General features: G+C 31.8%; 2 protein-coding genes across 2 annotated transcripts; both read left to right on the plus strand.

Annotated features, from left to right (window-relative positions):
* The first annotated feature begins 2,069 nt into the window (after window positions 1-2,069).
* LOC143080264 (uncharacterized) lies at window positions 2,070-16,533 on the plus strand. The gene is made up of 9 exons (XM_076256004.1): window positions 2,070-2,312; window positions 4,063-4,340; window positions 5,012-5,105; window positions 7,538-7,957; window positions 8,999-9,203; window positions 11,801-11,932; window positions 13,528-13,722; window positions 15,519-15,672; window positions 16,254-16,533. Exons 1-9 carry the CDS (start codon window positions 2,278-2,280, stop codon window positions 16,466-16,468), a joined length of 1,728 nt encoding a protein of 575 aa, XP_076112119.1. The 5' UTR covers window positions 2,070-2,277; the 3' UTR covers window positions 16,469-16,533.
* Window positions 16,534-16,750: 217 nt separating this feature from the next.
* LOC143081022 (uncharacterized) lies at window positions 16,751-25,887 on the plus strand. Its single transcript, XM_076257256.1, has 8 exons — window positions 16,751-16,771; window positions 17,080-17,293; window positions 17,885-18,023; window positions 18,236-18,719; window positions 20,381-20,429; window positions 21,727-21,950; window positions 23,884-23,968; window positions 24,961-25,887. The coding sequence occupies exons 1-8, from the start codon at window positions 16,751-16,753 to the stop codon at window positions 25,239-25,241; spliced, it is 1,497 nt and encodes a 498-aa protein (XP_076113371.1). The 3' UTR covers window positions 25,242-25,887.
* Window positions 25,888-26,549: the final 662 nt, after the last annotated feature.

The following is a 26,549-nucleotide window of genomic DNA, read 5'->3' on the forward strand; positions in this document are numbered from 1 at the left end:
TAAAGAATACACAACACGAACACCACCAAAAACTAGGGGTAATCTCAGGTGCTCCGGGAGGGTAAGCAGATCTTGCTCCACCTGTATGATTATTTTAAAGTAGGTTGTAATGAACAGTTTGACTAGTATGAATAGTATCATATTTTTTTTTTATATTTCAGACATATGATATAACATATAGTTAATTTAAATTTGTTTTTAGTTTAGGTTTTTTAGAGGGGGTTCAAATAATGCAAACTTCACTAATACTACTGAGTATGAAGCAACAAAAACATTATATATTTAAACTACGGAATATTTATACTTATCGTGTTTGTTTGTTTTGTTCACACATCTTTGTCAATATTATGGAATTTGATGCGACTGTCATACTAGTGAGACGTTTAGCTAGCTATAAAACCAGGTCAAATCCACCATGTTCTGCATAATAAAATACCTTTACCAAGTACGGAATATGAAAGTTGATACCTATTCGTTTGATATGCTTGAGTAATTGATTTTGCCATTTGATTAGGGATCACGCAATGTGGAAAGAGCTTTTGATTTTGTTCCGATTATTTTCTGTGGGAAGACCTATTGATTGTCTTCTGATTATTATAAAAAAAAGAAGATGTGGTATGATTGCAAATGTGACAACTATCCACAAAAGACCAAAATGACACAGACATTAACAACTATAGGTCACCGTACGGCCTTCAACAATGAGCAAAGCCCATACCGCATAGTCAGCTATAATATGCCCCGATAAGACAATGTAAAACAATTCAAACGAGAAAACTAACGGCCTTATTTATGTAAAAAACATGAACGAAAAACAAATATGTAACACATAAACAAACGACATGATTATTATGTCTTTATACTTTTCTGTTGAAAAATCTATTTGTTTTCTTTTGATGATTTTTTTTTTCTTCTTCCACCCCTTTTATTTTTGCGTATAATTTAGTTTCACATGATGTCGCTTAAATGTTTGGTATATGATACCGCACAGTTTATGGGACTTTGAAACTTTCCATTGTAGGGGTTACCTCCCCGAGCACTGTTTTCCATGTGAGTGCATCACTTCTGTAATCGTAAAAGAAAGCGACAAAATTATTTTACCAGATGCTCGTTATATATTAGGATGTTTTGTGCAATTTTTACCGAAGCGGTACGACGACTACATATGAACGTTATTTATATGCCTTTGATATAAGTGATTTGCATTCATTACTGGTAAACCATGAGTGATAGAGACCTAGGTGTTTTTAGTAAAGGTCCATGGTCCTTGGTCCAAAAACAGAAAATTCGGTCAAGGTCAAAGGTCCAAGTCAAGTTCTTTGTTTTGATTTTGGCTTTTTTTTTCACTTTTTTATATGAACATATCAACAACATATTTTGCTAAATTGTTAGTTGCAACATATCGGAACACATACATTTTGGTTGAAAGAGTACGCTGACATTAAATTGAGGTCAAGGTGAGATGTAGTTTTGATGTTCTAGATTTTGACATTTTCTTTAATTTCATATGTGTACATGATAAAGCTATAGAACTTTTGCATGAGGTTGCTAGCCATATTTCCTTGAAAAATCCAACCGGAAATTACATCGTGTAAATATTATTATTATTATTATTATTATTATTATTATTATTATTATTATTATTATTATTATTATTATTATTATTATTATTATTATTATTATTATTGTGTAATATTTGATATCTATTTCAAAACATAAACTTTACGTGCAACAAGAATAATTACAAATAGCTTGTATCAAGTCTTTTTCAGAAACACAACTGCCATTATGTCCTTTTTTACATGCAATTAAATTGAAATTTACCGACAGAAGAAATTTATTTATTAGATAACTTTATTGAATTAGTTTCATCCCACCAGTACATGGTGTTGTAAGATAACGATAAGCATATTGATGTCGTATACATAAGATTTTCATTTGCCACCAGGTTGAATTTATTGATTGTTTTTTTACCTCTTAATCAAACAATTTCGGAGATGTAATATTTATTACTTTTATCACTTAAAACATTAAATGATCTATATTTGATAAGAATAAATAAGGTATAATAAATCAAAAACAAGTCCTCAAGTTGTTGAATGGCTAGAGAGAATGGATTAGTGCTTTTTTTTAATTTTACATACAATAGCCGGAAGCTTTTGTTGATAGTTCTATTTTTTAGAATCGACCAATATCTATAAAATGTTTGTCTTCAGACAAGTTTTGAGCATTTAAAATAAAGCAAGTAAAGAGAATTTATTGATACATATCTTAATAATGCCGGGCAAAGTCAAGAACGCGACTAAAATAAGGTAAGAATGTTTATCAATATTGTAAATTAATTTCATGAATTTGGGGGGGGGGGGGGGTTTCCTGATTAAAATTTTTGTCACAAAAATAAATAACACAAAAATTCGTTATAGAAATGAACAGTGAAAATATTTTTTGGCGAGTCGAATGCATCGGCAAATGGTTCTTCCTGTTTTTTGTCTATGAATTTATTGTTTGACCGAAGTGCGTCTCGATCAATTGTATAACGAAGAGTTTGAACTTAAATTGCATGAATACGGATACAATTTGCGGAAGAAATATTTGTTTGCAAAATGTAAAAAGACAAATATACCAAACTCCGAGGAAAATTCTAAACGGAAAGTCCCTGAGCAAATGACATAATCAAAAAATCAAACACATCAAACGAATTGATGACAACTGTTATATTCCTGACTGGGTAAAGACATTTTCTTATGTAGAAAGGTGGATTAAACCTGGTTTTATAGCTACCTAAACCACTCACTTGTATGACAGTCTCATAAAATTCCAACACATTGACAATTACGTGTGAACAAATATACAGACATGTTAGGTAAAAATGTCTAAAATAGGGGTTCGGCGGCCAACAGGGTGTTATATTCTTTATCACTTTAAAAAATGCAAATATGTCGAAAAGATGAAAAAAAAAAGCATATACATAAAGCATAGGAAAAACGAAAGACAAAAATACAAAATTAACCATAGCACAATAACACAATGATGGCATGTTTAAAAATCGAGCTACGGATCGAAAATGCAAGCCAGTACATTGTAGTATAACAAATTTGGTATCGTAGGTTTTTTTTTAAATGTGGTTGTTGATAGCGAATTACTATTTCAAAATCCTTTTATTTTCAAATTTTGATTTTGTTGTCTAAATCATGGCTAATGCTCCTTGAAAACATGTTGGTTTTTTTCAAGTTCGATCAGAAACTTATTTCATTAATGAAGTTATTAAAACAAAATAAAAGTACATTTGTTTCAAAACTTTCTGATAAAAAAAACACTGAATGAATACATTCAACGCCGATTTTTGTTGTCCGTTTTAAAACAAAAGTTTCATATATCTGATACATTTTTACATAAACAACAGAAAAACGTGACTGTCAAAAGTCATTATCATGTTCAGTGGTTGTTGTTATATATATCATAACGTATCATATTCAGGCGTGTGTATCTTAACATGGGAATAACTAATATTGACCTTAAGCTTTCTTTTCTGTCTTTCATAAATAAAAATTAACATGTAGCATAGGGTATCTAATCAATACACAAATCAGTATATGCTAAACAAAAAACGAACAAAAAGCAAAAGAACAGCTCTTGTTATATGATGTTCTTCATCTTGAAGTCAAAGTAGGGTCTTTTTAAACACGTGACAAAAAAATGAACAGCCGCCTCTAGCATCAGATGCAGGGGGATTCAAAATAATTCAGGAAGACTTTGTAAGATGAAACAATACGAAGCCGAGCTTTGTGAAAAAACACATACCAGAAAGCAGTACATATTAACGTTTGTGAACGTGTTCGTCTCATTGACGTGTACATTTTTCCCGTCACAGTAAACTCAATAAGTATAACAGTTACTAAGTAACACTTCGTGGATATCAAATTTTCTTTTAATAACTCAGTAAATATAAGAGTTTCTTTTAAAAATAACTCCGTAAATATAAAAGTTACTTTATATAACTCAGTAATAATCAGATTAACACTAAACAGTATTGATCGTATGTAATTAACACTATTTGAACAGTACAAAAATGGTTGATATCGAGGCATTACTCTTAATACGTCAACGAAAAGAGGCACTGAAAAAATTACCAAATCCAGCCAACCCAAACATAACATTTGAGAAATATGAAAAAGCCGTATCCAGAACGATAACGAAGACACAAACAGAAATAGAGAAAGTATCCAAATATGCCAAAGAGATTTTAGAAGAACTTGAGAATATCAGAGAACTGGTGAAAAATTGTAGCGTCAAAATTGGTGAACAATTGCAAGTGTTTATGAAAAAGAACATGTTAAAAAGTACGTATTATGATTGTATGTTCCTAAACACCCCCCCCCCCTTATTTTATCGAAAATCATTTATTAATTGTAAAGTTGATGAATGAAAAGAAACAGTAAATGATATTTTATGAGGCAAAAGTGTTAATCAACTTCATTTACGATGATGCATAAGCTTATTTTGTAATGAAAAGTAAAATAATGATGCCGTAAAATATTCTCATTCAATTTCCTTGAAATTTTCATTTCAAACACAACAGCAATAGGTTACTTAATTGTTTGTGACTTGTACATCTAAGTTGAACGTGTTGTTGCTAGAAAATTGACTCCATTTCTTTTTAAAGTTGATCTTATATGAATTTGGTGTTGTTTCCTTTAATTATATATGTCTTCATGTGATTTGGTACTTTTTCATTTTTAAATTCACGTTCAAACTATTTGGTTAAAACGTTTTCGATGACGTTGACCGAAAATGATTTACCATAACAAACTGTGACTTGGATGAAGAGTTGTCTCATTGGCACTCATACTGCAGCTTCTTATATCTATGGACAGAAACATATTGTTTTAGTTTTTCTTTTTGTTATCCTACAATCTTATAGTAAAATCTTTTAAGTGTAATGATTTGTTTTGAAACGTGTACCCCATGATGTTATGGATTTTAATTATAGATGTGTTACGTTCTTTTGCAGCTGAAATATTACCACAACAAGCACAACACAAACACGGACATACAGGAATTTCACCACAACATGAACACGGAAATGTAGGAATGTCGCTTACTAGGTAATTGAAATTACTTAATCTAGATTGTCTACCGAATTATTTACATAAAACGTTATCAATGAACAAAGTCTAACAGTTAGTCAAGATTAACATTAAATACGTAAAATAAATGCATCGGTGAGATCTACAATGTTACACTAATGTTGAGAAATTGACTATATAATTGACCATTTAAAACCACAGAAACACATTGCTGTTTTTTTCTCTTTTTTTTTCATTAATCCAAATAACTTTTTTAACTGAAAGAACAATTGGTTGAAAAAAAATAAAATGTATTCAACAAGAACTGTCTATCCTTCCATATCATCTAATCTCTAAAACGGGGTTTGACTTCAACGTTTGAGCCTCTAAATATTTTGATCTGAGCGTCACTGATGAGTCTTATGAAGACGAAACACGCGTCTGGCGTATCAAATTATAAGCATGGTACCTTTGATTACTATTTACAACATCACTGGGTCGATGCCACTGCTGGTGGACGTTTTTGTCCCCGATGGTATAACCAGCCCAGTAGGCAGCACTTGGTATTGACATGAATATCAATTATATTGTCATTTTTATAAATTTACTGTTTGTAAAAGAATGAATAAGTCGAGCTACTAAAGATTTTCTTATCCCAGGAATAGATAACCAAATAAAGGCAACAGTAGTATACCGATGAAAACTCGTAAATGGATAGACAAAAATCAAAATCGGGGTAACAAACTAAAACGAGGGAAACGCATTAAATAATAAGAGGAGAACACCGACACAACATTAAAATGTAACACACACAGAACCGGACCTAGCATTAGACAAAATCCGATGAGAATTACAAATATAGCATAAAAACCAAATACATGAATTTGGGTTAGAAAAGTACCGTGACACGTCTTATAGTAATGTGAATTCACACTCAAATATAAGAGAAAACTAACGACACGACGTTAAATATAACACACCCAGAAACAAACTATAATATGAAAAATGGTTATATTCCTGACTCAGTACAGGACATTTTTTTAAAGACAAAAAAGGTGGATTGAACCTGGTTTTGTGGCATGCCAAAATTCCTGCTTTAATGGCAATGTTAAATATAACATTAAAATGACAACATAACATTACAGGACTACTGTACAAATAAATAGGAGAACATATTAGAAAAAGAAACTCATGAATAATAGCTAACAAAAGGCACCATGTTTAAAATTCAATACGCCAGAAGAGCGCCTCGTCCACACTAGACTTACCTGTGACGCCCAGATATAAAAGTTCGAAAGTCAAAACAAGTTCAAAGTTGTACAGCACTGAGGATCAAAAGTTCAAAAAGGTTGTGCCAAATACGGCTAGAATTTCTGAAGTATTAACTAATTACAGAAAACAAAAATCGGATACATTACATAAGCCAACACAAAAAATAGACACACCTGATTTAGTCAAGGCCTCAACGCAAAAAATGAAAAAAGTGATGTCGCATACGAAGTGGTGAAAAGGCACACAAAATGACGTCACATTTGAAATTCTAAAACAGCACACAAAAAATGGCGTCACATTTGAATGGGTAAAACTAGTTCTCAAAAATAAGATAGAATTAGGATTGTTTTAAGATTATATTTGAACTAAATACTGATATTACATTTAATAGCAATGAACATTGCAATACTTATTAATAGCAAACTGAGGTAGCAATTTTGAATCTAACTGCAAACGTAAAACATCTTACAAATTACGTTGCACCAAATCAAATTTAGTAAATGAAGGCGGTGATTAATTTTCTGTACCATAACACATGAATATAATAGAAAAGACTTCAACAGATTTGATACAATCCGATGAGAATTACAAATATAACATCAAAACCGTATATGGCAAAACGTTTTTGAATTTTAGGTCATCAATGCTCTTCAACTGCATACTTGTTTCTAACTAAATGTATTTTTATCTGTGCGTCACTGACGAGTCTTATAAAGACGAAACGCGCGTCTGGCGCATCAAATTATAAGCCTGGTACCTTTGGTAAATATTTGATTGGATTTGAATTGCTCAGTTATATAGGTTATACATTGTGTTGTTCGGACTGTTATATTTTTAATTCTTTCTGTCAGAGTGTGTACTATTATTCTTTTATTTGCCTCGTTTGGATACTTTTTCACCCGTTTGCATTTTTGACCCATACTTGCAAATAAAAGTATCCAATGACAAATGCATCAAAACAATACGAAAAGTTCATTACCTCTATGTTAGTCCTGTCTTTCGTTTTCGCACTGCTTACCTTTCTTGTCTAGTCAGATACTATTGTCATCTGATTATTGTGCCGTGAACGTTTGTTTTATAAATGAACTGTTATTCATAAATATGCTAACAACTCGTAGTAATTTTCCTGTTTTCAAAATAATATCTTAAAATGCAAATGATATGTAAAATTCTTTGTAAGTTTTTTATGTTTTCTGTAGAGGTGCCTCACGTGTACCAAATAAGAACGGTATTGCCATGAAACAACTAGAACAAGTGCAGACAATGGAGAGACTTGCAAAGCAACAACAAGACCTTATGGCGCTCATAGCGAAAACAGAACAACTTGTGTTGAAGATTAGAAGTAAAGCAGAGTTGTCTCAAGCCGATATAACTGATGTTACAAGTCAGTTAGTACAATGGTGTGATGGCTTGGAAACAGTGGAAGAAAAGAAAAGAAGACTGTGGGAAGAAAAGGAAGAAGAAGAAAGAATGAAGAAGGAAAAGGAAGATGCAGAACGGAAGATGAAAGAAGAGGAAGAACGAAAAAAAGAGGAAGAAGAACAAGAAGCTGAGGAGAAACGAAGAAAACAAGAGGAAGAAAAGAAAAAGAGGGATTGGAAAACCTGGCCACCTTTCATGTAATTTTGTCTAATTTGTTTTCTCTTTTTAAAACATATATATATAACATTTGGACGGCTGCAGTGCATGCGATTTGGTGTCACGATATCACAGTAGCATGGGTTCGAATCCCGGCGAGGGAAAAACAAAAAATTTGCGAAAGCAAATTTACAGATCTAACATTGTTGGGTTGATGTTTAGACGAGTTGTATATATATATATATTCTGCTGTTGTTTTTTCTATGGTCGGGTTGTTGTCTCTTTGACACATTCCCCATTTCCATTCTCAATTTTATTTTATATATATGTGTGTGTGTATGGCTGTTCATTTGAATACTATCAAATATGCAATCATTCGTTATATTGTATTCACGATATCGCCCATTAATATGAGTAGTAAACATATATGTGAGGTTCATCAATTAGCAATCTTCTCTATCACGCAGAACCAAGATATCACTAGCATTTGGTTTATAACATTTGACAGTTGTATATAGGTTGCACTTTGTAAATACAGCTGTTTCTCAAACCAAGCCTCTTTTGGGGAGATATCTAATATTTATAGATAATTAATTCTGTCAACATACTGGTTCCAAGATATGATCACTATGTTTCATCTCGTAGAGACATCACTTGGGAATGATACCAGTAAATATGCATACGCATTTTGGTCAAATTAAAATCTGTTGGAACCATTAAGTCCAGGTAAGGGTATAAAAGAATTTAAGTGAAAGTTTAAACTCGTAGAAGTTCGGGGCATATACACATTGAACATATGCCGCACAGCCCTATATTTTGACCTTTGAAAAAATAATAGTGAATATGAACTGTCCATTCTATGATATATTTTTTTTTCAAAACTTCATAGTAAAGTAGTACATTTCTAGCCGTTGCATTGTAGATATTTATAGAAATGCAACCTATAATATTGAAGGTGAAAATAGCCCGTTTTAAGTAATTTTGTGAATTCCGTCAACAGACGTGTTCATATTCTATTGCAAGTATGTGTTTATCGTTGTCCCTGCAACATTAAGGGTTTACTATTTCGTCTTTTCATTTAGATATTACAATCCAGGACAAAACATGTTCAGTCAGAATATTTGCTGTGTTATCTATACAATGCCTGATGGAACAAAAAATAGTGATTTAAGCTGCCAAGGTGCCGATGAAGACGAAGATCTATACAAATGTTTGGAAGCCAATGACGAGCAAGTTATTTCATCTGTTATCACAATCAAGCCACAGAAGGGCAAAAAATCATTTGAGGTATAATTTATAGCAATTTGTTTTATATATTATGGTTTTTAAATAATGCAATGTAAGTTACATAATATGTAGGTTGAGTGTAAAAGTAATCTCTCTGCTTTGTTTATTCATATTGTTTTTTGAGTTATTGATTTATTCACGTGATTCGACCATATAATACTTTTTTACTTAGGTTATATTTATTTGTAAAAGTACTTTTCAATTTGATAATACAAAATGTTCCTGGTCGTCTTTTAAATTTAATACTATGGTTTAGGTTTGGTTATTTTTTCTGAACCTTTAATGAAAAACGAGTTACAATTCGTTTGAATTTATTTAACTGTATTTGCATGTCGCTTTTCTAAATGATTTTTCATTTAAATATATTTTAAGCAACAGTGTTATTTTTGCTTTTGTGAAGTTTTTAGTTTTGATGTCTCATTTTTTTCCCTACAAAATAAGTCATTTCATCTGCGTTATTCCATACACCGTATTTTACAACACTTAGAAATTGTGATACTCTTGTTTATTTGCTAATAAATGATATTTTCTACTCTTGTGTTTAACAACACATGTTTACATTTATGTTTGTTTTCATTACTTATTTAGTAGTTCAATCTGTCTTCAACTATATTAGATACCAAATTGAATGTTGTGCTAGAATAAAACTGGGTAATTTAGGCCAAAATATCGTTCTGGAATAAATGCTTTAAACTGTTTTAGATTTATTCTAATACACTGATAAAGTTAGGGTTTTTACGTTAAGCAAACAATTATGTTTGTCTATATCAGTTTAAATTTATTAATTTAATTCTTATAAAGTATGTTGTGTACGTTATTAAAACTTTTAAAGTGCACATGAGTAATGTAAAACTTTATCACTTAATGAATATGTTGTTCAAAATTTTTTGATTAATTGTAAAAACCTTTTATCACAATAACTATGTTGATAAGCGTATTATATTACTTATCTTTTTTTATTTTGTTTGGTTTCGTTCATCGTCCACTTTTTATTTTCAAACAATGAGAAACTATACAATTTACACTAAGACTTACATTGAGATCTTGTTTCATCGTTCCTCTTTTAAGCGCACCTGGCCGAAAGGTCAAGTGATCTTTTCCTATCACTTCATACATTTAAAAACTTCATCACACTTAATTGATTTTATTATGAAAAAAAAACAAGAACAATATTTTTCTCTCAAAATCAGATAATGAAGAGATTAACATGTATTTTTGTCCCACGCGCAACGCATTATGTTTGATAAAGAATTACTGTCCATTATTATGTGCGTTTATTTGTCGGTTGCCTCCTTACAGACGTTATTGCCCTTGAACGACGGTTTCTGATCCAAACTTTGCCATATAAGCTTATAATTTTGAAATCAATAATAGATAAGTAGAAACTTTATATTGCAAAAATAATCAACAAACAAGATCTATAAATAATTCATCATGGATGAAATATGTAGTTGAGTCGTTATAGGAATCATTTACTTCAAAGATTTTCGAACCATTTTTAGCAGTTTTTGCCTATCATGTTGAGAAGTGTTATAGATACAAATTCAGATAATGTTAAACAATGTAACATATATATGATACCGACCGTACAAGACCTTTATGGATAATCAAGGTCGTTAGAAAATAACTGGTAGTATATTATTAGTAACATAGTGTGCTAGTGACCTAATACGGTATATATGGTTCAGTAAATTCCATATGGGGTGAGAGCGAAGCTCGAATCCCGATATGGAATTTACTTACCCCATATATACCGTATTACGTCAATAGCTCACTATGTAACGAATTTATCTTACCGACAATCTTAACGTGTGAAATTTAGACTAGTTACCTATCAAATTGAGCAAGTCTTCAATACTGTTAGCATTAAGGAACTACTTCCATTGATCCTACAAAAACAGATGCCTACAATAACAACTTGTAAATATAAACATGTTTTATGAATTTAATTCAATCTTAATCATCAATTTCTTCGTCTATTGAAAATCTTTAAGTTTTTTTCTCAGTACCGTTTTGTTTTTATAAAGGGACGTAACACCACTACTAATCGTGTATGAAATAAGCCCCGCCTCACTTCTAACCTAATAATGAATATAAAGGGACGTAAAACCACTACTAACCGTGTATGAAATAATCCCCGCCTCCCTACTAACCTAACATGAAATATACACGGTCTCCACGCGGACGCTTCTGGCCAATCATATTCCTAGAAATGTATAGGAGGTAAGATGAAGCAAAATACATATAATCCAATACCTGTGACGTTCACACTCACCGTGCAATTTTCAATAACGAAACAAATGTATGTACCGTGTTGCCTTACTTTTGAAATATCAACTTAGTTCGTCGTTATACAAACAGTACAACCAGTCCATGCACGTATATTTCAGTGATGCATACACCACAATCGCTGTATATCTGTCTTAAATATGCGCATACACGTTTGAATAGAATTAAATGCTATCTAAAGCTCAAAGTAGCAACACGTTTAATGCATAGCTATCAATTTAACTTTGAGCGTGAAAACACACTATCGATATTACAAATATTGTGCTATGTGCTGTTTGTTAAAGAATTTTGAAAAAAAAACTTTTTAGTTACCTATGCGAGTTTATGTACCAATAGTATCGCATGATGAGAGCCTACAGCCAACACTGAAGTTTTCAATTAAAGGCCAGAAATGGAGAACTGGAAAACCACTCCCAGACATAGAACTGCCAAAAATGGAAGTAAGTGAATTAGCCTAGCATTTTGAGATTTTTTTATTTAATCTATGAAATTAAATTAGAAAATCATGTACCGATCATATCATTCCACGTAAGTAGCACACTTTGTAACGCATTACCTTACTGACTATCTTCACATGTAGCATTCAGACAACTGGCCAGGCAAAGTCATTAAGGTTTCAGTATCAAGAAGCTTCTTCCGCTATTGATAGTACTGTCAACTTTAACAATAGTTATCAAAGGTACCAGGATTATAAGTTAACACGCCAAACGCGTGTTTCGTCTACAAAAGATTCATCAGTGACGCTCATATCAAAATAGTTATAAAGCCAAACAAGAACAAAGTTGAAGAGCACAACTTGTGTTCATCCTCAATTTCAGCATACTTTTTTAATGCGAAATGGTTCATATTTGTCTTCAATGTCAAAATAATTTTACAAGACAAGTACATAGCACTGCTACTAAAAATGAATAAAACACGCCCACCAGCCTTAAATAAAATATTCAGTGTGACTGGGTCTCCACGTGTTTGTTTTTTACAATTGATTTTCCTAAAAATGTATAGGAGGTAAGATAAAAATATAATTATTTTGAAGGACAATCACAGATGAACCATAAATACCTAATTTCGGAAACGACAAACAAAAGCGTTAACATATATCTTTAAAATAACAAGAAAACGACTTTGATGGTCCCTGAATTTAGACAAGCACAAGAAAAATTTAACGTATTTTTCCCCCTTCTATCTTCAATTTTCCCTAACGTGCCACTGGGTTCAATCACATGGTTTCTTTCTTTCTTTTTTATTAATCTCGGTCACAGAAATACCAAAATATTCATTTTCATATTCAAATTTAACCAAGTAAGCATGGGTTTTAAGAAAAAAAATCTATATTCATGCATTTCAAAGAAATTAGTTAAGTATGTAGAAAATTCTTTCATTCGTGTAAAGTAAAATAATGTGTTTGCTGTATGACTTTATTCAACTTAGGTGATACCAGAATAAAATTATATGAATAACAATTATCAAACAAATCAAGTTGAAAATATAGTAGAAAATTTGTTTGGTTTTGTATTCATATCAAGTTCAAATATCCTCTTTCATGTCACACGTTTGTTAAAAAGTTCTCTTTTCATGACAAAAAAATTTGCGTTTTTAGGGGAAATAAGTGTGTATCTTCTACATATTTCTTCGAGTGGTATGTTGAAATAAAGTGCATTCTGCAATACATATTTATTAATGTCTAAATAATTTTGAAATTGAAAAATTTATTTAAGGTTGGTAATCATTTAAAAGAGGGGCGAAAGGTACTTGATGGACAGTCAAACTCATAGAATGAAAATAAACAGACAACGTCATGGCTAAAAAATAAAAAGACAAACAGAAAATAATAGTATAGAACACACAACATAGAAACCTAAAGACTAAGCAACACGAACCCCAACAAAAACTGGGGGTGATCTCTTGTGCTCCGGAAGGGTAAGCAGATCCTGCTCCACATGTATTTCATCAGATATAATATTCTTATACTTTGCCAACATTTAGATTCTACCATGTTTTTTTTTTTGCAAATTACAATTTTACATTTTAATACTAGGATGTTTCCTTCGTCGGCGTAGAAATACCCATCAACCAACTGGAGAGCATTCAGTGTGTTGCTGTTGCTCGACATAAACGTCATGAAATCGAAGTCGACGAAAAAGGACAAGTTGTTGAACCAGACGTTGACAGGAATATAAAAGTCAGGTTTCCACAAAAAGCGTTTGCAGGAAAAACCACTGTTGCTACCAAGGTATAAATTGTAGAACTAAAAATAATGACAAATGTCAATTTTTTAACATACAATTGATATTAGAGTAATGTTACTGTTTTGATTAATATCTAGTAAGTACTTAAACCCATATTGATGCAATTACAGAACGTCTACAAGGCTTCATATAGAAGAAACATTAATGGTACCGTATCAACAAAGAAATGTATTAGAAACCTGTCATAGTTTTACAATGTAATAAATGATATACAAACACCTAAAACATGGCACTTAGTACATGCATGTGATTGGACTTGAAAAAATATATAAAGATCATACAGTAGATAAAGACCAATTTATCTTTTCGTCGTTAAAGATAATTTTAAGAAATACAATTTTGTTAACCTTTTGACTTTTATAATTAACGCCTATCCTGTCATATTGTATTGAATCCGTATTCTGATTTCTATAACATTATGTATACATCAGATCTTCCTAACATTTTATATACTATTGTATCTGACCTGCACAAAGGATATATGATGCATTAATACAATGTGTTCAACAATATAAAGTTAAAGAAACAGATGTGAAAATGAGACTTAATTAATTGTGTGCGTTCAAAGAGATTTACCTTCATCATGTGGGCTCAAACTTAAATATTTGACAGCCAAGAATGTATAAGGCCTATAAACAAGCAATAAGACAAAAAAGGGACTTTTGGAAATAGCTTTTTTTCATTCATGGTCAACTTTTCCTGAGGGAATTCGAACTTTAGCTTCTTAATATATACTTAATCTATCAACGGAGATTTTTTTTTAAATATTTGTTAAAGATTATATTAGTTCCATACCATTGACTATTGAACAGTAAAATGACAAACAAAACGAACTCTGAGGAAATTCTAAACGGAAATTCCGTTATCAAATGGAAAAATCAAAAGCTCAAAAACATCAAAGGAATGTAAAAAAAACAACTGTCATATTTTTGAGTTATGATAACCTCGGCGACTTCTAATCCCTTAGTATTAAAAAGCGGCAACACATATGACTTTTTTATCTTATAATTTGGATTGCTGAACAATTGTATCGCCTAATTCTAATAAGAAGCGAATGTTTAAACTCGTTCGAACGTTAAACTAACAATAGCAGAAATCTGTCGTAGAAACCATCTTATTCATTGCTGTAAAATAAAGTATGAACCATTATGAAGTTGTTAGTGATTCTCTCTTGTATGGTATAATAACGACTTCGTTGGATATTTTTTTACTTTGTTTTTAAATCTCAACAAGTTTCTTTCTTATGTCGTACTGTTATACCAGGTTAGGGGGAAGGTTTGGATCCCACTAACATGTTAAACCCTGCCACATTATGTATGTGCCTGTCCCAAGTCAGAAGCCTGTAATTCAGTGGTTGCCGTTTGTTTATGTGTTACCTATTTGTTTTTTCGTTCCTTTTTTGTAATTGAATAAGGCCGTTAATTTTCTCGTTTGAATTTGCTTTACATTGTCATTTCGGGCCTTTTATAGCTGACTATGCGGAATGGGCTTTGTCCATTGTTGAAGACCGTCCGGTGACCCATAGTTTTTAATTTCTGTGTCGTTTTGGTCTCTTATGGAGAGTGGTCTCATTGGAAATCATACCACATCTCTTTTTTTTTATAAGTACCAAATTTTTCAACAGTGAATACATCTCGTAGGAGAACAATGTGTCGGTTTGTTTATATACATTAAGGATTCATTTTTTTCTGTATTTAATCATGTTTATACATATATGATGTAAATTTAAGTTTACATCATATATGAAAAAAACGAGAGTTTGTCTGTTTTGTTGTTAAAGGCAGTACCATGGACCTATAAAGATATCAAAACTGCCTCAAAGAAACACAAAGAACTGCAAAATATTAAAACAGCTGGTTCTTATATAGACATATCGTGTGAAAATTCTACAAAAGAAGATCCAGATTTAGAGATGTATGATTTTGGATATGTTGGTAAGTGTCGTTAAATATATTTAGTTTAAACATATTTATTAATAGTGGATTAGGTAACAAGTTAATACAACTGATATTAATCCCTTTCCACTTTGCTAGTGTTAGTTCTGTCTTGAAGCGTCATTGTCCTGCTTTTTTCAAAAATTACAAGGGTGCAATTAGTTATCAAAGGTACCAGGGTGCAAGCGATATTTTTGTATCTTAGCACGGGACTACAATTTATCGTCCCCTTCCGACAGACTATCGTCATTTTTTCAAGGCCAGTCTTGCAAATGATGTCAAAAAAAAAAACAAAAATTCAGTCCTTGAAACTTACTCCCCGGAACATCGGTCGATCCAGGAACCTTAATGTTTATAATCTACACCAAAGTAATAAGTATATTTGATGGATTGCTGTATATAAATCTTTTTCTTCGTCGTCGTCTTCTTCATCGACTTCTTCTTCTTCATTTCCTTTTCTTTTTCTTAATTTTTTGTCACCCATTTAAAAAAAATACACACATTGTAGGAGACGTCTTTTTTAAGAATATTTTTACAGTTACAATATAAGATAAGTAACCTTTCTTCTATCCATATTTCAGTTGACAAAAAAGTACAAACGAATCAATCAGTTAATCAAGAGACTCTTAACAGATGTAGCAGATGGGTTGTGAACCATTTAATTCCTGATGAGACTGCGTTATCATTGAATGATGTTTTTGATAGTGATTTTGTGGAGGACTTAAAAGTAAGATTTTCTGATAAATATAAAGTTTCCGCATACATAAAACTTCTATTCGTAATAAAAGATAGTTGAAAGGTTTATAGACGTAATGAAAAATTAAGAATTTGCTGCACAGAATACAGGATGAACAGAAAAAATAGATCGAAAAAAATAAATCAAACCGTTCTTTAATAAACAATCCGCACAAAATTAAAACTAAACCACAAAGATTGAACCAAAAACCAGCCTTTATCTCAAATTTTTAAGAGAGATACAAAAGTTTTTGTTTCACCAAAAAAGTCATTCTCTTGTTAATTAAAAGATATTTTAGTACAACTTCGGTGATATCTTTCATTCAGAAAGTCTGTAACAATAATGAAAATACCATATAGCAAAGTCAAAATGTACCTTAATTTTTTTCAAACACTAATCTCCTGGTAACGATTTGAAACTATCATTTCAAAACATTATTCCCAATTTTGTTATTTCTTCGGATGCAACTATGATGCATCGTCCTAACATAAATAATTTTAAAATATGGAGACAAAAAAAACATTCTGCACTTATTGGATAGGCGAGAGAATCAATTATCAAATATTGTAAACGAAATATGGAAACGTTCGCTCTATGGTTTAGATATACAAATGTAATATAAATATTTTTTTGGTGATATGTGTTCTGGTTAATTGTGTCTTGATTTGCAGACAAAAGATACAGAAGGTGACAAAACTCGCTTGATTCTTCGTCATTTGCACGATTCTGATTCAGATAGTGATTTCGATAAATTTTTGGACAGTTTGAAATCTTTCCAACCAAATGTGGCTAATAGAATAAATTCTGTAAAAAAACAAGTCAAGCTGTCTAGAAAAACTGTAGATACGGATTCTGGGAATAACTTTGCAAGTGACTTTGATCCAGGTACTAATGATTTACACTTTGTACACTTATTTTTTAACAACTCATTGCAGAATAAAAATTATGTGAACATAATTAAAAACAAAGACGTCAATCGTATGTTTAAAATGTTAGAAATAATGAAAGGTTCAATTGACTAGAATAAAGGCGTCAGTAATTTTAAGAAACATCGAAAGATGCTGTTTGTTGTTGCCTCTAAATAAAAGGTCAGTATGAACTATGCTTTTTGTAAGTACAAAGTCGCTCTGCATTGGTGCACAACTAGAAGCAATGGAAATGATGACTGTATGCTGCACTATCAATCCACCGAACTCAACAAACATACTTATGATGATGAATGGAACCAAGCGTGCTGATGATGTCATCTTCGGTAGACTTGTAATGGCAATCAGCGTGTTAGATTTTTGATTACTTAAAACAAGAAATATATAACTGGAATTTCAACTTTTGTAAAGAAAACAAATGTATGTTATTGTTAAAATTAAGCCATCTTCAAATTTAGTATGAGGTTTAGAAGTTTTAAGATTATAATAATATAAATTTATATTTCAATTATACTCTATAATGATTATAATTGACAACATTTTTTAACAGATTTTGAAAAGAAAGATGGTACCGTTTGTGTAGTCTCAAAGGTGACAGGAAAGAGTTGGGAGGTTGTACCAATAGAGGCATCGTCAGAACATCCAAAAGTAAGATTTCTGAAACTCCCGTCGGGAAATGATAACTATCAGTGAGTGCTTTACATGCAATAAAAAGAAATGAAAAAATGGAAAGATGTGTTTTCGTTACGCTTTTTCTAACTCTAATTCAATAGTGTCTAATGTATAATATTTTAGTGTTCATTATCAATCTTAACGTGTTACAACTAAATATCATCCACACATTAAAGGAGAGATTGAAAATATAAAATAATGAGTTTGCTTTATTCATTTATTTTTGTAGAGTTCTAGGACTAGTTGTTCCAGAGGATATGTCAGACGAGGATATTTGCAAAGCGGCTGAAATACTTGAAGGATTAAGTTGTGTCACAAATGTTTTAATAATTTGTCGTCAAAAGCGTTCAAATTCTCATGATGTCATTATTGAATGTGTTAAATCCGAAAACGTGACCAACACATTGCAACACTTCGATTCTATTGGTTATAATGATGGACCACCTGAGAGTACAGAGTTTGGTGTTGTTGATGGAGAAGAGATCGAAATAAAGTTCGAATCAAATATTTATTTGGAGCGTCTGAAATTTTCACCCATGAAAATAAAATTTTACAAGCATCTCCCATTCAAAAGATTTGTTGAACACCTAGTAGTTGTCAACAAGGCGGATCAAGTTGAAGAGGACAAATATCATGGATATCTGAAGTTTAATGTACCTCCAGGCCGTTTGTCATTACGTAGAACAGGGTCTCTTATACTGTATGTTCCGAAGGTAGGTAAATGAACTCATCATAGATACCAGGATTGAAATTTCATATTACGCCAGACGCGCGTTTCGTGTACAAAAGATTCATCAGTGACGCTCAAATAAAAAAAAGTAAAAAGGCTACATAAAGTACGAATTTGAAGAGCATTGACCAAAATTCCTAAAATTTATGTCAAATACAGCTAAGGTAATCCATTCCTGAGGTAGAAAGGCCTTAGTGTTTCAAAAATTCTAAATGTTGTTAACAGTAAATTTATAATTATGAACATATCAATGATAACTCAAGTCAACACAGAAGTGATGACTAGTGGGCTGGTGATACCCTCAGGGGAATTAATCTCCAACAGCAGTGGAATCGACCCAGTGGTTGTAAATAAACTCATCATAGATACCAGGATTGAAATTTCATATTGACGCCAGACGCTATGTAAACTACTGTGTGTTAATGCAAACAATTTAGTGCTTTTTCTTGCAATAACAAAATTGTGAATAGAAATAGAAAATATATCAAAGAGACAACAACACAACCGAAAAGCAGACAACAGCTGAAGGCTACTAATGTGTCTTCAACGCAGCGAGAAAATCCCGCACCCGGAGATGGTTATCAAATTTCCCCTTAATAAAATTGAGTACTAGTTCTTGGAAAATGGACGTCACACTAAACTCCTAAACAGATAAATTAACTTAAATTAAAAAACATTGAGGACTAACAAAGGCCAAAGGCTTCTGACATGGGACAGGTGCAAAATACGGCGGCGTTAAACATTTTAGTGAGATCTCAACCCTCTCCCTATAGCTTTAGCCAATGTAGAATAAGGAAACACATAGCAATCTGCACAGTAAACTCGGTTTGGAAGAATGCCTTGTATTAACAGAATAAACCCTGATAGACGTTAGTGCAGATAATTGTTTTAAATCTTAAGCATAATAAAAAGTAAAATTACAAAAACACTGAACTCAGAGGAGAATCCAATCGGAAAGTTCATAATCACATGGCAAAATCAAATGACAAAACACATCAAAAACGAATGGACAAGAACTGTCATATTCCTGACTTGGAACAGGCATTTTCAAATGTAGAAAATGGTAAAGCGCTAAACCTCTCACTTTGATGACAGTCTCATCAAATTCCGTTATATTTACAATGATGCGTGAACTAAACAGACATTATAAATAAAATAGTCAAGATATGGATACAGCAGTCCTCATCGTGTAACAATTTCAATAAGGAACAATTTAACAGAACACAAAACACATCTATCTACAAACACATTCATAAACTCATTATAAGCAGCAAATTGTGATAATAATAGTTTCAAAAATTAAGGGAATCGTATAAGCTCTAACGGAAGAGCGGCCGGTTGCATTGTCTTGTTCTATGCATTGAAAAGCGATTATCATTTGATTTAGTTATTTCAAGTACGTGAAAGTGTTTAAAGTCAATAATGTGTACACTATCTGTTCTTTTTCACTTCTGTGCACAAATAGATATGTATATTTAATACTTTTTTTAATTGATAAGTGGTTCTTTTGTTGTAATATTTGGAAATCCATTTTACATTGAAACAGTGGAATTGACATCTCATTTATATAGAACACTTTTGCTTGAGACGATTTTCTTTTCAATAATAAACATTAAAGTACACTACACCTTTTTTATCTGTTAGCCTTTAGAAGAAATAGTTGGGAACTTTCCATATACACTTGATGTACAAGGTATGTATTTGTGTATCAACGTTTCAAATATATGTTTACCTTAGAAAGTTAGTTATGCTGAGAGTTTGAAACCTATAACTTTGCTGCACTAGGCGACTTGTACAAAATGAATAAATCAATAAAATAAAATTGTTGGTACAAGAGTGAATATATGATACTTTCCTGTTAACTTGAAGCATTATATTGCTACAGGCGAACGTGTTGGTCAAATGATTCGCGTCTTTTCTTCAATTAAAGTATTGTCTGCTAAATTAAGATTTTAAAATTTTGCTATGTTGTCAGTTTTGAAAAGTTTCATTAAAACATTTAAAAGAAACTCATCATAGATACCAGGATTGATATTCTGTATTTGCGCCAGACGCGCGTTTCGTCCTCAAAAGGCTCATCAGTGACGTGCGAATCAAAAATAGTTAAAAAGGGGTTATGTACATTTTAATACGATAGGCAAAGTTATCGGATCTTATGACTAAATTTATAATAGATAAAAAATTAAAACCAATTGTAAAAATTTATCCCTGTTTCTGCAAAGCACAACTAATAAGAAGTAGTGTTGTTTAGGGTCGTGATTAGAGAAACTGTATCCTGCTGTTAAATAGTCACAATCGAGTAAGCGGAAATAATACCGGGATACAAAAAACGAGAGAAACACATCAGCTATGAACAGCAAAACAACAGAACACCAGAAACACTCAACTGCAACAAAAACAAACGCCAACATACACAAAAACAGACTATTTATTTACAACTGCCATATTCTGGACTTTGTACTGGACATTTTAAGAAAATTGTTGGTTAGTTTAGACACAGACATATCGTATAGATCAACCAAATCGTAATGGTGCTATAAAAGTTACGTAGTGTCATTTTTAATCGTTCCTTCTCATGATTCTGTTGGGGCTTTTGTTGTATATAAAGTTCGTAAAGTGTGAACATGCACGATCATAACGTATCGATTGAGATATGTAAACACCATACGGCGGGACCAAGGGTATGCTACGGCTTAGAAATGGGCAATTGAAAATGGGAATTGAAAAGTGATTAACATCGTCTTTTTGTAGATATGTCAGTACAAAGATATCACTAACTGATGTCTTAGAATTTTGGGTATTCTTTTCTGTTCCTATGTAAAAAGGTTAAACCCATGTTAACTAACGTTATCGTATTGCAAAACTTATCCCTATAATGATTTGAAAATGTAGTTTTGGGGCATGTATTGTAGTGAGAGCGTTAAGGCTGTTGACAAAACACATTGAATGACTGACAGTTAACATGTACAAATTTAATTCATTTATTGCAGTGAAAGCGTTGGCAAAATTCATTGCATGGCAGTTGACATGTACAAACTTTAATTCAACAAGATGGGTGAAACTTGGTGGATATCTTACTGACTGTGACAGTCAACTATATCGCCAAATCTGTAAAAATGTTGACGATCATGCTGCAAAAGCACCACAGCGAGACAGATGCGAACAGTACATTTTGTATTGGGCAAATCATCATGCACCGTTAGAATCCGATAAGGTAAGTTTTAAATAGAATACCTTTGGGTTTTAAGTTTCTATTTATGTAATAGTAGAATGCAATGTGTATAGTACACATAAATGTTACACTATAGGGCCACATAAAACATCAAAGAAGGAAACTGCCAATGATTAATTTCTTCTTTTTTGGGTACCTTTTTACATAGTGATCATTGAATGTGTTGTAAATATGATTGAAGTTGTATTTGTATTTGCATGAAGTCTTCTGATTTTAGACAGATTTTGTTTCAAATGTAAGTTTTTATTCTGCTTCTTCTTGAATCTATTCTGAAATATGATCGTCGTTGCTCTCACATGTTTGTTCTTGTTGTTGGCTACTGATACGTTCTAGTTAACTATCGTCTCAGTTATTCTCTGTTGGTATCGAATCGTCGGAGCATGTTTGGTGTTGATTCAAATTGTTGGTGCTATCTGCTGTGTATTTGTCGAAAGATGGGAAACCTGCCACTTAAAAGCTCTTTTGAATTATTGATTCTTTTGTGTTTTCTTGTGCTCGAGTAAATCGACAAACTGATAAAACTGAATATGGTTCAAAATGGACTGCAAATAACTAGAAATAAAGTTAAGTGCTCCAGATCATGACGGATATGTAGTTGTTGCATAAATGGAATATGTCGTGTTTATTATTGAATAAAACATGTTATTTCATAATAAACCCTGTCGCTACTAATTCCTATCAGGAGAAAACAGTGCCTTGTTCAGGTCAATTGTAGTAAGACTAAAAGGTCATCAACAATGAAATGAGGAAGGGAAAAGTGGTCATTTTAAAACTTTGATAACTTTAAAAGCAATTTTAAAAAGATAAACTAAAGGCATTGAAAATGCTTTGTTAGTTGTGTTTACGATGGATTCAAAATGTCTCTATAAAATGTGTATGCACAATACAGTGTTTGAACAAAACGAAAATAACTTCAAGGAAGGGGCTTGCTGCAGCTACCATTGGTGGGGCAGTTTAATGTCATCTGTGACGTATGTATTCCATGGCGGAAATTAAACCAAATAGCATATAATAGATACCCTATAGAAAAGATAACTTTACAATTACACAACTTTAGATCAATAACTTAGTTGTCGGTAACGTCCATTAAGAACACTATAAGAAAAGTGATTTAGACAAACAATTTGTATCAAATATTGATCAAATAAAGAGTATTTTCCTTTCAATAATTTGTTTATTGACTTTTGTTGTCTTTTTACCGTTCAAATAAAATTGAACGAAAAGAAAACATGCACGAAAATAGTAGGTAACATTATATTAATCATTACGTTTTGATGAAGACCAAGCATCGAAAACACAGAGGCTAGTTCGTGACATGAACACGAAGTAGCACAAAACAAAGTACAAATACATGCGCACATATTATTAATAGACAATACATAACTTAGAGTAAAAAAAAATAACACCTTTCATAAAAACGAATCTAGCGATAACACATACCGGAACTGGTTTACAAAAGAAGAGCAGCAATCCATCCGTCCTTACATCAAACTCTATGATGTGATTTTCCGAAATAATCCCAGCCAAGACAAACTAAAGATCTATTTAAATGAATTTTGTCACTTTTCATAAAGATTTCGCAGAGCTAAAATTCCAATAACAGGTACACAAACCAAGCATAGCTGCATCTTTTGAAGCTGCGTTTGTCTACTTGTATTTAAAAATCAAAAGAGGGGAGAAAGATACCAGAAGGATCAGTCAATCTCATAGATAAAAAAAAACTGACAACGCCATAGCTAAAAGGTTAAAAGACAAACAGACAAATAATAATACACAAGGCACAACTTAGAAAACTAAAGACTAAGCAACAAGAACCCCAACAAAAACTGTGTTGCCTTTTGAGAATAGAAATTCGCTTTCATTCATTTATTTCGTTTTGATATCTATTAAAACAGTACACTGGATATTATTTCAGGTCGAGAAGATAATAACGTCTCATCATGATGACAAACTGGAATCAGAAGCGTGTCAGTTTATTAAACCATACACTGGTTGCACAGGTATTTAAATTATTTCTACTGCACTTATTCACAGTGTATATTTTGGCCATTGCTATATCATAGTTCGTTTCTCTGTGTGTTACTTTTTAGTGTTGTGTTTCTGTAGTTTCGTAGTTCCACTCTTATATTTGATGTGTTTTTCCTTCAGTTTTAGTGTGTAGCCCGGATTTTTTTTTTCTCAATCGATTTATGAATTTCAAACAGCGGTATGCTACTGTTGCCTTTATTAAACTTTAAAGTAAAAAAAAACTATTTTCAGAAATTACTCATTTTGAATATAATTTCAAACGACATTTTTCTTAGTAATGTTCAAAATTATCTGCAATCAATTGTCAAGGGTAATACTACAGTTAGGAATGTAACAAAACTGTAACGAAAAAATCAGTTCAGTCGTATCTAACGTATGGTTTTTTAAGTTGTTTTTTTTTTTTTGTTATTATTCCTCTTTCTTTTTATGTTTATGGATTTAAATAATAAATGTATTCAAAGATAATTTGCGGAATTATGTTTTTTTTTTTTATAAATGTGCATGTTTTAGTATATATATATATATATATATAAATAAAATTAAATTTCAAAATGCTCTTAAAGTCCTTTTATTCTCTACATTTTTCTCATGGACACAGAGTTCAATTTTTAGTATATATATATATATATATATATATATAATGAGTGTGATAACCACCTTTTGATACTGAAATTTGGACTTCAATAAACTAAGCAAATATTTAGAATCTTTATTCAAGATTTTGTTATTTTATATTAAAAACAAATAGAAGCGTAGTACTCTGCAAAGTCGGTTTTGTTTCTGAGGGTCGATATGTATCTAAATGTATCGTTTTTGTAACTGTGTGTTTTCGTTAAACGATTAAAATATATATAAAACGCTTTTACGATAGAAACCAATATTTTTCCTCTGAATGTGGTCTCGTCAAACAAATGAGGTTAACTTTTGCTTTTTCAATAACCTAATGTTTACAATAAATTTGTAGGAATATTTTCCAATGATAGTTTAGAGAAAATGTCGTTTGCGATAGCTGGTGAGTGGGAATCTATGGCGAAAAAACTTGGTTTTACAAATGATGAAATCAATCAAATCCGACACAGTCAACCGGGAGCAGTAAGACAGACACTGAGGATGTTAGATGTATGGCGACTATCAGACAGTGCGATACATAAAGGAACAGACCTTGTGAAGAATTTCCTTGAAACCGCCAAGTCAGCACAGTGTGGGGCAAAATTGCTAACCATTATTTCTAAACATGTAAACTGAACACTTCAAGCATATGAACTAATGAATCAAACCAATTTTGTAAACAGTAATTAAACATGTAATTGCTAAATATAAAAGGGGATTGTTAATCCTCTAGAATAAATATATATAGTGCCTTAAATGATCATTTTCTAGGGCAAGTGGGCGGGATTAATGTTACCATAATTGGAATATATCCGTCGTCATCTGTGAAAAAAAAATATTCGATAAAATTCAACTACTTCACGCCTGGTAAACCATCAAATCTCAACAAAATGGTCAATCGAGAAAAAACTTTAATGGCACTTCCAGTTAAACTTCTCTGGTACAAAATATAAAAAATATACATAAGGTAGGTCGACTTTTCGTCAATTTATTGTCAATCTGTTAATATTTTTTTTTAATAGGAGACTTTCATGCCATAGAAAACTGCATGAGAGTTTCTCTCGTTTATTACTTGGACCATTTAAAATGACATCGGAATGACCTTTCCCCCGCATGTAAGTGAGGCCAGCTGTTAGGTTTTTGACATCATGAAAATGAGTTCAACAATACGTATCGTCTATATCAATATATAAGTGTTCTTCTTCGTTGCTATAAACATACAATATTGTTACAGTTGTTATCTATATCTTACGAATTTAACTTTTATTAAGCTAAATATGTTGTCTGCTCTATGGTCGGGTTGTTGTCCTTTGACACATTCCCCATTTCCTTTCTCAATTTTATAAAGTATGTCAGGTTGAGATTATCTGGTATCGGTTGTGAAATTTCGGAACAATGTTGAGATTTTCTGTAAAGAAATCCTTCCAACTGGCTAATTGTCAATCAGGTACGACCAAAAACACACTTATATAATTACAACATCTATACAGAGGGTTCATGAATTTTGACGGTCGTACCAAAGCGTGACAAGTCGTGCAAATTCATTGGAGGAGTACTGATTGATATTTTAACATGGCTGTCAGTCTCATAACTTAAGCAATAACAAACAGTTCTCCGTGTTTATGGTGTAACTTTTAATGTTATCATATCTCTGAAAGTATCACAATGTATCCATCATTTTTTTTCTCAGGATATATCAAGGTGACATAAGATAACTTCAAATGGAATGAGACTGTCGCGTCGACAGGGTAATTGCCTCCTGCTATAAATATATATCATGTTTTCTTTATATTGTCACGCTGCCTCAAATGTTTTCTTTTAGATATGGAGTTATTGAACAATTAAATAAATCATATAATTATTAAAAATATTTAATATCGTTGGTTTTACTTTTATCACTATTCTCAAATGGCGAACCTTTGTAGCTGACCTTTATTGTGTTAT

Source organism: Mytilus galloprovincialis, chromosome 6 (assembly GCF_965363235.1).
Source record: "Mytilus galloprovincialis chromosome 6, xbMytGall1.hap1.1, whole genome shotgun sequence".
Classification (NCBI taxonomy): domain Eukaryota; kingdom Metazoa; phylum Mollusca; class Bivalvia; order Mytilida; family Mytilidae; genus Mytilus; species Mytilus galloprovincialis.

Excerpts from the sequence above, each read along its gene's own strand:
- LOC143080264 (XM_076256004.1), top strand. The coding sequence starts at position 2,278 with ATGCCGGGCAAAGTCAAGAACGCGACTAAAATAAG. Across the intron at positions 4,341-5,011 it reads GAAAAAGAACATGTTAAAAA|CTGAAATATTACCACAACAA; the intron begins GTACGTATTATG and ends GTTCTTTTGCAG. Across the intron at positions 15,673-16,253 it reads GTATGATTTTGGATATGTTG|TTGACAAAAAAGTACAAACG; the intron begins GTAAGTGTCGTT and ends TCCATATTTCAG.
- LOC143081022 (XM_076257256.1), top strand. The coding sequence starts at position 16,751 with ATGAAAATACCATATAGCAAA. Across the intron at positions 20,430-21,726 it reads ATATACACTTGATGTACAAG|TGAAAGCGTTGGCAAAATTC; the intron begins GTATGTATTTGT and ends CATTTATTGCAG. Across the intron at positions 21,951-23,883 it reads CACCGTTAGAATCCGATAAG|GTCGAGAAGATAATAACGTC; the intron begins GTAAGTTTTAAA and ends ATATTATTTCAG.